We start from the raw sequence: 11,578 nt of genomic DNA, 5'->3' as shown, positions 1-11,578 counted from the left end.
AGGTTCTCTCTTTCATACATGGACTTAAATTTGAAATTTAGATTGGACATTGAAAATTTGCACGGTCAATTGCTTATTCTAGTTCTCATGTTCCTTATAATGCATCCAAGATTGCATACAAGTGGTCGAGTGGTTGATATGCCAATTTTGGGCTGAAAGCTTTACATGTGGAACCATAATTGTGTAGTCTTTATAAGATTCAAGGTCATGATGGTATAATAATGGTTTTGGATGTGTTCCATGAAAAGATGTGCATGTATGTTTAATGGACATATAATGGAGAACTAATATATGCTTTATGTCATAGACATTTTGTTTACTCAAGTCCCATATTCATGCTAGTTAATGTGTTCTGAAACCTTCAAATTCATAAGTAATGTCAAAATGGCATGATACATAATGTAGTGTGAATCTAGTTTTTCAGAGAACATCACATATTCAAAGAGAGAGAGAGAGAGAGCTTGCATGCGCGTGCGCATGTGTGTGTGTGTGTGTGTGTGTGTGTGTGTGTGTGTGTGTGTGTGAGAGAGAGAGAGAGAGAGAGAGAGAGAGAGAGATTACGCGTGTGTGCGTGCACGCGTGTGCGCGTGTCACGTGTGTGTGTGTGTGTGTGTGTGAGAGAGAGAGAGAGAGAGAGAGAGAGAGAGAGAGAGATTTTGCTTACATAAGCCTTTGATTGGAACTCTTTACTATAAAAAATTGGAATCGCCTAGTTTTAGAGGGGAGAAAATGAGAAAAGCAAAAGGAAAGCATATAATCTACTCCTATCATTACCCATCTCAAAGCCCTCCAAAACTAATTAATGATTAAATATTGAGGGACACATAAGGGGGATGTAGTATTTATAGGGAAAAGATGACTAAATACCACCATGTTTGCAAACACATTAGATAGTTTGTTACTTGATGGTCAAGAGGAGCATGAGTAACATAGTTGAATGCCTAAGGGGGTTTCCCAAAAAAAGTAAGATAGCACGTGCATTCTTCTTTCAATCTATATATTTTTTATCTTAAATGAAATTATATTGAGGAAAAGGGATCCTAAATGAAATTATATTGAGAAAAAGGGATCCTAAATCATATGCTTGTAACACTTTTTAAGGATTAAAATGGAAATTAAGATTTCTATGGTCCCATCCGACATACTTACTATTTGGGATCTTGGGAAGGTCGAACTCTTGGGCTTCATCGCAGCTATGTGAATAGGATAGAAATGTCCCAATTATGAAAATTATAACGTTTCAACCTCACATTGATGAAAACATGAGTATTTTCAAGGAACTAAAATTGTGAGATGTGATTGCTATAGAGTGTTTATATTTATATTTCTCGTCCACTTGGTCAAATTAATTTTCTTATACTTCATATTAAACCTTTTGCATATGTACTCAAGTATTTGCATTGTATATATTTTATCGAAGTACTATCTAGAGGTAATTAAGAGTTGAGTAGAGCGTATGCCACGTGTATGGTACTTGATTGTAGGAAGAGAGAGACCTTGAAGCGTTAAGTAGAGAGTATGATGAGGAAACCATTTGTTTAGGGGTAAAGGGAAGTGGAGCATGATGCTGTCCAGTAATGCAAGGAATTATCAAATATGTAGTTTGTAGCTTTATGTAAAGGGGGATGCGATGACCAAAAACTTTGTTCTTGTAAAAAATAGCAATAATGCATCGAATATTTGATGGTGTGGCAATTCACAAAAAATAAAGACCAGGGATTGGAACGCTGTAATCTCTCAACACGCTCATGTGAATAATAATAAATAAATAAAATAAACTAAAGAAATATCGAACACAACAAAACACCATCACCTCACGTCTGCATGCTTCTTGCGGTCTCATACGAATATAACTAGCCTCCATTCAACTCACCACCCGGTCACTCCGCCTTGGCTGGTACTGCGCAGGCTGCCATAGATGTGGCTCCCTTCCCGTTGCATCGGCCAACGTGTTTTTTGGGAATCCCGATGGATACGATCCGAGCAAATCGACGCGGCGAGAGATAGATTTCGATAATAAAGTTCCACACAGAGTGGGTGGGAGGGGAGAGAGAGAGAGAGCGCGCGAAGTAGAGAATCGAGATCTAGCAACCAGTTGTTCCAACAGAATCCCATATGGCTCCGTGAATCGGTGGCTACAACGCAACAATTGGCTCAATGAGAACTGGGTTATCTTGTAATTCGATGCAAACAGGTGACATGTGTGACAGGCGACACGGAAACAAAGCGCCAGAAAGAACTGCCCATCTCACATATGACACATGCGCCTGACCGAACCCGGGGCCGGGAGTCCGGGACTCGGGAGCCCGAGCCGCTCTCCGTTTTGTCATTCAATTTTCTATCCAGACAGTGCCAAAGTCAGAACAGAATACAGGGGAGCAGCTAGTTTAGAAAGAGACATGCGATGAGTGCGCGATTGACAGAACGGCTGGCATCTTCGGCGGCGGCTGGACATGCTTGTTGTCGGTACATTTCAAGTCCTCACTCTACGGCGTCACTAAATGCATCCACTGTCTGTCCAGGGTTCTCGGATTTCTGAGAATGTCCCAGGACGAGTGACAACGCCTACCTACATCGAGCGTCTCGAGTGAAGACGCTCTCGCACGACACGAGTTGGAACTTGGAAGGATAGAACTGCAGAGAGGTGCTTCAAAGTCGTTTTGCATCAATCGTTAGCAAAATAGCGAGAAACATGCTACCAGAGTCGGGCTGCGCGTGACACTGCACAGAGGGAGGAGGTGGAGAAGACATGATTTCATCATCTTGTTCACTGCAAGAGGCCAGAATCACTCCCGCACGCAGAGCAATTGGGGCCCCTGAATATCAGCGGTATCCATCCAGAGTCGAGACGTAATTTCAATCGAGCATCCGCCACTCCCTCCATTCTACGTGTTGGGGCCCTGCCAAGATGTATCTTCTTTGGATGCTGCTCTCGAGTGCTCTTGCGATCATCTTGCTGCGTGCGTGGCATGGCAAGTCCCCCAAGAGAATCGGCTTGCCACCAGGTTCCATGGGTTGGCCGCTCGTGGGCGAAACCATGGAATTTTTGCAGCCTCATTCTGCAACCTCGCGTGGAAACTTTATGGAGAAGCACAGTATGCGGTACGCTTCTGCTGTATTCCTGCTTGGAAAGAAATTCTCATGATTGACCTAGCTGCAATGCAGGCATCAATAAAACGAATGTCAAATCGATGCGCAGCGCGCGTAATCCAAATATGAAACGCTCACCGAGAATCGCTGTCTGCGCCTTTTCGTTCTCTTGAGTCTTGCTCAAGCTTTTTTTTACTCGCTCTATTCATTGTCTTTACGTTCTGCTCTATATCCTCGCAGTTACGGAAATGTGTTCAAGTCTTGCTTATTCGGGCAACCGACAATTATATCAGCCGACCCAGATCTCAACAAATTCATACTTCTGAACGAAAACAAGCTCTTCCAGTGCAGCTACCCCAGCACAATAAGTGGTATTCTTGGCAAGTGGTCGATGCTTGTTCTCGTGGGAGAAGCCCATAAGAGCATGCGGTCTATTGCACTGAACTTCATGAGTTTCAACAAGCTCAAAGACTTCTTTCTCGAGGATATTGAGAGTCACGTACTTCTCACGCTACGATCGTGGCAGGAGAACCGGGTATTATCAGCCCAGGAAGAAGCTAAGAAGGTACACACCGTCAAATGCTCGCTCTGTCTTCAATGGATGTAGCTTTATTTCGATGATAATGGGCGACGCCGGTTGTCCGTGGTAATCTACGCTTCTTTCTCGTGGGCACGGTTTTTACTTTGTGTTATTCTGTCATCTTTGCAGTTTACGTTCAATCTAATGGCGAAGCAGATTGTCAGCTTCAATCCTGGTGAGCCGGAGACCGTGGAATTGATGAGGGACTACTACACCTTTATGAAAGGCGTGATTGCAGCCCCCGTGAACTTTCCTGGCACGGCGTACTACAAAGCCACTCAGGTGCTCAACGAGTAATTTAAGAGAATTACAGATTGACTACATGGATGTTTGTTGTTGTAAACTTGCTGAACCAGATTCGGCTTGCGAAGTTACATGACTAATGTGCGATGTTGCTGTTTATGTATGTTGTCATACGTTTAAAATTGATGATGTCAGTCGAGAGCCAAAATTCTTGAGGCTTTGAAGAAAACGTTGAACCAACGGAAGCAGCAACCGCATGTTTTGTATAATGATTTATTAGGCATAGTCACAAAGTCAGGCAGTTTATCAACGGAGCAAGTGCTGGATCTCGTGCTGAACATGCTGTTTGCCGGGCACGAAACTTCATCAGTGGCGTTGACACTTGCAATTAAGTTCCTTGCAGAAGCTCCGGAAGTTATGGAAGTGTTGAGGGTGAGCACATAGTAAAGTTGCTCTTGCAAAGATGAAGTCTAAAGTTGGAGGAAGCACCAAGGAAATGGTGGTTGTTGGTTGGCATTGTTTGGGGATGAATCGGTATTATATTTCTGATTTCCCAGCATGTCTGAATTTGCAGAAGGAACATCAGATGATACAGGCAACCAAGAAATGTGGGTCTAAACTATCCTGGGAAGACTACAAAAAGATGAGCTTCACACAGTGTGTGGGTATCAACTGATGTGTATTGTCTATCGTATGTTAATTTTCCTAGCAATCGCACTAATCGACACAGTGTTGCCCGACAGGTCATCAACGAGACATTACGACTGGGAAATGTTGTGCGTTTTGTCCACCGCAAAGCACTCCAGGATGTTAGCTTTAAAGGTGAGCTCCGAGCTGCGGCAGACATATATAAACAAATCATGTCAGCTGTATAAAGTTGCTAGGGTTACCTCTGATAAGGCTGTCATTCTTGGATCGCAGATTATACTATCCCGAAGGGATGGAAGGTCCTACCTGTTTTCTGTGCTGTGCATTTGGATCCAACAGTTTACAAAAACCCTCTAAGATTCGATCCGTGGAGGTGGCAGGTAACTCTTCCAAGTCCCCACCTTTCGGTATGCAGCAGTTCAGTTTGACTCCTGGCTTTCCTATCCCTAGCTCTACTTCTTGGGTCATTGGATGGCAGGATTCTGAAAAGAGTGTATATTTCACACCATTTGGAGGAGGCAGTAGGCTGTGCGCAGGAGCAGATCTTGCCAAGTTAGAAATGGCTATTTTCATCCATCATTTAGTCTTAGAGTATAGGTAAGCCCAACCTTCTGGCATTCATTTCTTGTCAAACTTAAAATATATAAAGGTGAAGCCCCTAAAGACGAGCAGCTAACGCAAATGATGATTGCAGTTGGAAGCTCTCCGAGCCAGACCGTGCGCTTGCGTTTCCTTTCGTAGAGTTCGAGAAAGGACTTCCTATCCGGATTAGCAAATTGAGATCCTTGTAGTCTACTCGTAGAATGTAAGTACTGTATCCAAGTCGTGTTCACAAGAATTAGAGCGAGCTGTTACCTTTCAACTCTTTTTTTGTGACCTATGCGTCAAATTAAGGAGCGCCCAGCTGGCCGTCGACGATTACTGCATTTCGATAAGACGGTGTTATAAGGTCGATCAGAACAGATCGACCAGTTGTAAGGCGATGTATTATTCAGGAGCCCTTTATTGGGACCAAGGAACAGAATACATGTTGATAGATATGAATATTCATACACACACAATTACATATTTGATGCCCAGTGCCCACTGCCCACGCTTTTGGCCAGTGACTGCTTCTCTCGTTCTATGGAAAAAGACATAACAACTGAAAGTGATGGCGTACATCCGGTGATTTTCTTGACTGCTTCTCGTGGCCAGTTCTTACAACGCACTAAGTGGTCCCTTGAGTCCCAGATCGCTGCATGTGAGTGCCCCTTTTTCCAATCCTTCCACCTCGAGAGTCGACAGTTGAAGCAAAGGAGGAATACTAGTTACTGATTGCGAAACGAGCAACCACGATAGCCGTATGTTGGCTTTGTCAGGGAGGACTAAAGAAGAAGAGGACAGAGTGAATCCTGTTCAATCAGGTAGGCGATATTGCAATTTGCAGCTTCAAGAAGTTTGTCTATTTCAGCGTCCTTTTCAGCTCTGAGCATTTCAATGAAAAGTGGCAGCGAGCGTGCAACGATGGGAGGGCGATTGAGAGAGAGAGAGAACCCGTGATCGCTCAGATGTGAGAAGAAAATCGAGATGTGTAGCAGTAGCAGAACGTGGGACCGAGCTGAAAAAACTAGTTATAGGAAGCTCGCTCGTCACTGGTCAAGTACTCAAAAGTGAAGATGGATAGATTCTCATCGCGCTCAAAATATACCTACCTACACACACACGCACACGCTACTTACAGCCTACCTACCCTACCCTACCGTGTTGATGCCCCCTCGTGTACAAAGCACTGGGTTCAACTTTCCACCATCAACTACTGCAGCAGTCTAGTCCCAGCTTTCGTTCATTTCTTCTGCAATAGTACTCTCTCTTTCAGTTCGCCCTTCATTCTGGTCCCCAACTCCAATGCACTTCATGGACTAAACCACGAGGTGGTCCCCACTTGGCACTCGCAATGCACTCGCACTCTTCTGTTCTCCTAAGTTATTTAAGTTATTTCCATGTAGAAACAACGTCTTAGTGCATGCTCATGGCACGTGAGAAAGATGACAATTGGCTTTCATTATGTGGTGTTTATCTAGACAAGGTGATTTACGAGTTTTTTTGGGGTAAAGACAGGGAAATATACAAAGATTAGAGCTCCTTTCCCATCGAAAGGAAGAAAGCTTTAGTCCTACAGTTTCCCAAGCAATTTACAACTTTCATTTTTTCGCCCAAAAAAGATCACCGTCCTTATTTCTTCCAGGTATTTTTATATTAGTATCCTACCATTTAGAATTCTTTGGAAAACATTTACATTCCTGTGGCTCTAGATTTGGTTTAGCACTAAAGCTCTAATGATTTGAAACATCTGATCGACCATGTTGTTTTGGTCGCCTCTGTCCCCAAAACACGTTGTCTTCCACTTGAACTTGATCGTGACCCCCAAGCTAATCAGCTTCTATTTCATTGCTTCTCAGATCCCATATTTGTCGGAAGGTCATTAAGCCTCTTTTAAACAGTCTAGCTGCCATCCTTGGATGTGACTATCACTTATTATTGTCCTTGAAAGCCCAGCTAGTTGACCATAAAGATCTACCTAGGGAACCGTCTCCATGAAGCAAGCTTAGTCCTCCGCATGAAGAACCACTCGCTTTAGCTTTCCATACCTGGAGAAGTCTTGTCAAAATCTTCGATTGAGGGATTCTAAAAGCGCGCCCAGGTAGGATAAGATCTTAGCAAGGTGACTGGATTCCTCTTGGCGCATTCTTGTAGATCAAGTTGCGTGTTTTTTGCCTCCTAATTGCACCAAAGTTTTGGTACTTTAAGCATCATTTTTTACATTCATTCTAGTTAGACCAATCCCCCCTTCATCTCTGGATGTAAACATCAGTTTTGAATTGAACGCATGCCATCTTCCTTCCCACACAAAATTTGTGATACAGCTAATCCACTTTCTTTAAGTAGTTATCATAAAAGGGCAGTAGAGAAAGAACATATACAAGAACTGACTCCAAAACATGTTTAGCAACTGTTAGCTTTCTTGTTAAGGAAATCGATTTTCCCATCCATTTATCAAATTTAGTTCTAACTTTTTGGAAAGCCCAATTGAACTTACTCTTCAAGCTCACTGCTACACTAGTAAGGCATCTTAAATATCTGATGATTTGACCTTTTTGAATCCACCTAAATTTAAGTTTTCAATCCACTTCGGCTTCTCAATCCATGCCAGCCAAAGAGCTTCAGTTTTGTTGTTGTTTACCTTAGATCTTGACAATTCAGCAAACTCACTAAAAATTTTCATAAAGTTATTTACATTCTCTTTTGGACCTTCGAGGAAGCTTGTATTGTCGTCTGTGAAGAATTGCGTGTAATTTGTGATGTCAGATAGTTGGATACCCTTCAGTTGTCTTATGCTCAAATGGTAGTCGATTTGGTTTAGCAACGGTTGAGTGACCATTGCAAAAAGTAGAGGTGCTAATGGGCACTTGGGGGAGTCACTCATCATATGTAACCTTATCACGTGAGTTCAACAGAGGGGTTTTTATTAATTCCATTACTTATAGATTTATAAATACATAAGGGAATAAATTAAGACTTAAAAGTTAATATACAAAAGGAGTTTTTATATTCAAAAAGTTTCAAAAGCTCCCAACATGCAACATAGACATTTTGGGTAGAGTACTTTATATCATGGGACATTTGGAATGCTATTGTTGGCATTTTCATTTTGCAATGAGTAGGTCTCTTCTTGTATTTTCTTGAATTGTAGATGTTGTTATCTCTATTTCTCTCTTTGGCCTTTGCACTTGGACAGTACTGTTATTTGCTTACATTGATATCTAATCTTGATAAACATCATTGGACTTGCATTACAATGTTCTTCACTCCATTTGTACTATTGGTCTTGGTGCCTTCTTTTTTATCTTTAAGTGTAATTAGCTACGACCGCATGTATATTCTCAAACTTGTATACTTTCTCATTACATCATAGCTTACCTATGAGTGGCTCGAGAGTCAAATAAGATTTTTAAGAAAGAAAACTTGAAAGGTTTCCTCCTTTAAAATAGATCTTGTTGCTTGAACCAAGAGTGCCTCATGACTTTCCAAGGCTATCCCAATTTTAAGATCTATTGATGTTAGAAGTTTTGGAGAGTATACTATTCACATCTAAGACCCACATGTATAGGTTGCAAAATTTGAAATTCCACTATTCCACACACATGCAAGCGCATGCGCGTACACACACACACAGTTTGTGGACACATACAAACTTACACACATATGTATACAGTTCACTTTAATGTACACATATGAATGGATTAATAGTTATAGGTGTAAGAATAGGTAGCCTTAGAAACTTTTTATTTTCTTAATGATAAACTTGAGTTTATGTTTTAGGAAAAAATTATTAGCAAGAAATTAAAATTATGACAAAGAAGTGGTGCTAATTAATATTATCTAAGGGTTATGACCTATAGGTGAATGTGGTAGGATATGTGAATATGTTTCCCCCCTTAATGTAAGGATGTTTCTAGCTAGTAATTGGGGCTTTACAACTTAGTATCTCATGCAACTCCAACTAGCCACGTGCATGTTAGTGGTACATTTGGTGGATATAATTGAGAAATTTAGTGATGAGGCCTAAATAATGACAAGGCCTCACATTTTGTTGAACACACAATTGGCTTCGGATGACATTCTTTTTATATGAGTTCCCTTAATCCAAAAAGTTTTAATTACCATGGCTTACATGATATTTAATTGTTATTGCTAAGTAGGCTATTCCTTTTCTAAATGATATTTCTTTAAGTCAAGACTAGTTGGGTAGTACATTATATGCTTTGCATCCCTTAATCCCATGGTAGTAATTAAAATGGTGAAAAACTATTGGATTGTACTAAAAAGATTGATCAAATAATCATCTCTTTGCATGACCCTGGAGCCTAGACTATAAAAAAGATGGCCTCTCATTCAAACACATGTCCCCTTACATTTCTTGCAACAACCTAAGGGTTAAAGACCATTTGCTTTTTAAGAATTCTCCACCCTTCTTCCTCTGTTTTGGAGGCTTCATGCATAGCTATTGAATGAGAATTTTCTATGTTTGCCTTCAGAGTCCGAAGTCTACGAGTTTCTCCTTGGATTCCTCCAAGCTTGTGCTGCTCCCTACTACTTAAACTACATTGAGGATGCTCAAATCCACTCCTTTTTGGACTTGCCAAAATGTAATTAGCTATCGAGAACATTCCCACTAGGCTACCTCCCAATAGCCTCAATAAGATGGCCACTGTATGCAAGGAGTTGTGTGATAAATGTAGGAGTAATCACCTTTGGGAGCCTCCTTGGAAGGCAAAGTGGGGTAAGTTTGCAAGGGCTACTACCTACAAAGAAAGGCAACTCAACAAGGCACGCCATTGCTACAACAATGCATATGCAAGGCTTTGTTTGGCCATTGTTGTGCTTGTCTTGGGTCAAACCTTGATTACTAAGATGAAGGATGAGGCTTTCACCAATTGATTCTTTTATGGCATGGTACTAGGCCCTAGAGAGAGGTGCCTTCTAAGTCTCGCCTTAGATAAGATATAAAATTATAGGCCGAACATTTCCTCAAATCATATAAGAAACAATTCGAAGTAGTTTGTTCATTACAGTTGCATTCTTTAAAATTCCTAGGTAATACCTTTTTCTTGTAGAATGGACATGTTCGTTTCATGTTATCTTGACACACAACTTGACTATGATCGCACAACAGACACATTTAGGGCCAAGTGATGTCATCTTCATCCACCCCCACATTTGGAAAAGTTATCACGAAGGAAGTTGCTATTAGGAGATGCTTTGTAGTTTATAGATCTCTGTTGAGCATTATGAGGATTTACATCACTCCCCTTTATAATGTGCAATACTCTCTCTTGAAGGAGAGGAGAGACTAACTTGAGAAAGAGAATTATTTATCCCTTAAAAAACCTCTCCATGAACACACAATTTCCACATCAAGCTAAATCTTAAGCTAAAATTGATTATTGCATTCCCCTAATTGAAGAAATTCCCACCCATTTCCTCCTCGCCACTTTCCCATCCTCTCCCCCCTTGCTTTGGATTTTCTTCTTGCCTCATGCCACTCTTGCCTGTCGCCCCTCTGGATGCTCGCTTGGCTTGCCTTCTTGCCCCATTGCCACTCTTGTCTACCTCTCTACCCAACCAAGCCCATGGTTTCCTCCCACGCCTCTTTCTCCTTTGGTGCACCCCCCCTTATCATCATGCTTATTTTAACGATGCCTTCATCATTTGGCTTGCCAACAAAGACAAACCGCTCTCCCACAAGGCTTCTCTCAATCTTACCGCCACTAGTGACCACCTCCTTTGGACGTGTCTCTTAGATCTAGAGCACGGGCACCATGCAACAGAAGGACATGTTGAGAGAAGACCTCCTACACTCTGAGAAGCTAGTCTCGGTAGACAGTTTTGATCGCCTTTATGGTAGAGCTTTGAGAGCCCACTGATATCCTTCTACATGGGCAATGTCTTAAAGGAGTTGCGCAGCTCTCCAAATGCTCCCGAAGCACGGCCAAAGGATTAAGTGTAACAAGATTTGGAGGTGGAAGCAACATTTGATTGGGCTCTATGCTACTATAGAATCTAGAAGAAAGGGTGTTGATGCATTGGGCTTTGTGTTGCTAGCCAACAATTGTTCCAGAAGAAAGGTCGTGGGACTTGAGACATTAGATTCGGGCTTCGGGATCCACGACAATCATTCTTGCTTCAGGCTCCAGCTCCAACACAATAGTAAGTAGTCTTGCTTCAGACAACTTTGGACTTGAGCCATTTGTTAAAAAAAGGGGGGGTACTCACCATAGCTAACATTACATTTTCTCTTTACACAAGAAGGCGAGGCAAGCCGGTGAATTTGCTTGACGTTTTGAAGCATTAAGTAGACTTCAAGTAGTTTGGTGGCATTTTGTGAGAAAAGAAAAAGGCCTTGAGCTTGTAAAAGGCAGATAGCTAATGGGTTCTCAAAGCATTCTTATACGTACAAACCTGCATCTCAGTCTC

At 41.8% G+C, this 11,578-nt stretch overlaps 1 protein-coding gene across 2 annotated transcripts; it reads left to right on the top strand.

The window, feature by feature from the left end:
* The first annotated feature begins 2,067 nt into the window (after positions 1 to 2,067).
* On the top strand, positions 2,068 to 5,605 carry DWF4 (Cytochrome P450 superfamily protein). Of its 2 annotated transcripts, none has more exons than XM_087399435.1 (9): positions 2,068 to 3,102; positions 3,442 to 3,655; positions 3,800 to 3,952; positions 4,109 to 4,345; positions 4,488 to 4,574; positions 4,657 to 4,735; positions 4,835 to 4,941; positions 5,040 to 5,158; positions 5,256 to 5,605. In XM_087399435.1, the coding sequence occupies exons 1-9, from the start codon at positions 2,909 to 2,911 to the stop codon at positions 5,350 to 5,352; spliced, it is 1,287 nt and encodes a 428-aa protein (XP_087255561.1). In that variant the 5' UTR covers positions 2,068 to 2,908; the 3' UTR covers positions 5,353 to 5,605. The 2 variants fall into 2 exon arrangements, with proteins under 2 accessions (XP_087255561.1, XP_087255560.1); XM_087399434.1 differs by having other exon boundaries at positions 3,331 to 3,655.
* Positions 5,606 to 11,578: the final 5,973 nt, after the last annotated feature.

This window comes from Dipteris shenzhenensis, chromosome 28 (assembly GCF_047967505.1).
Source record: "Dipteris shenzhenensis isolate YYH24624 ecotype China chromosome 28, Dip_SZ_1.0, whole genome shotgun sequence".
Taxonomy (NCBI): domain Eukaryota; kingdom Viridiplantae; phylum Streptophyta; class Polypodiopsida; order Gleicheniales; family Dipteridaceae; genus Dipteris; species Dipteris shenzhenensis.
The sequence above is the reverse complement of the archived record's forward strand: the minus strand, read 5'-3'. Positions and strand labels throughout refer to the sequence as shown.

Bases quoted from the DNA above. Each gene is read 5' to 3' on its own strand.
- DWF4 (XM_087399434.1), top strand. From the start codon at position 2,909: ATGTATCTTCTTTGGATGCTGCTCTCGAGTGCTCTTGCGATCATCTTG. The intron at 3,953-4,108 runs GTGCTCAACGAG...TGATGATGTCAG, and splicing joins CGTACTACAAAGCCACTCAG to TCGAGAGCCAAAATTCTTGA. The intron at 4,346-4,487 runs GTGAGCACATAG...CTGAATTTGCAG, and splicing joins AAGTTATGGAAGTGTTGAGG to AAGGAACATCAGATGATACA.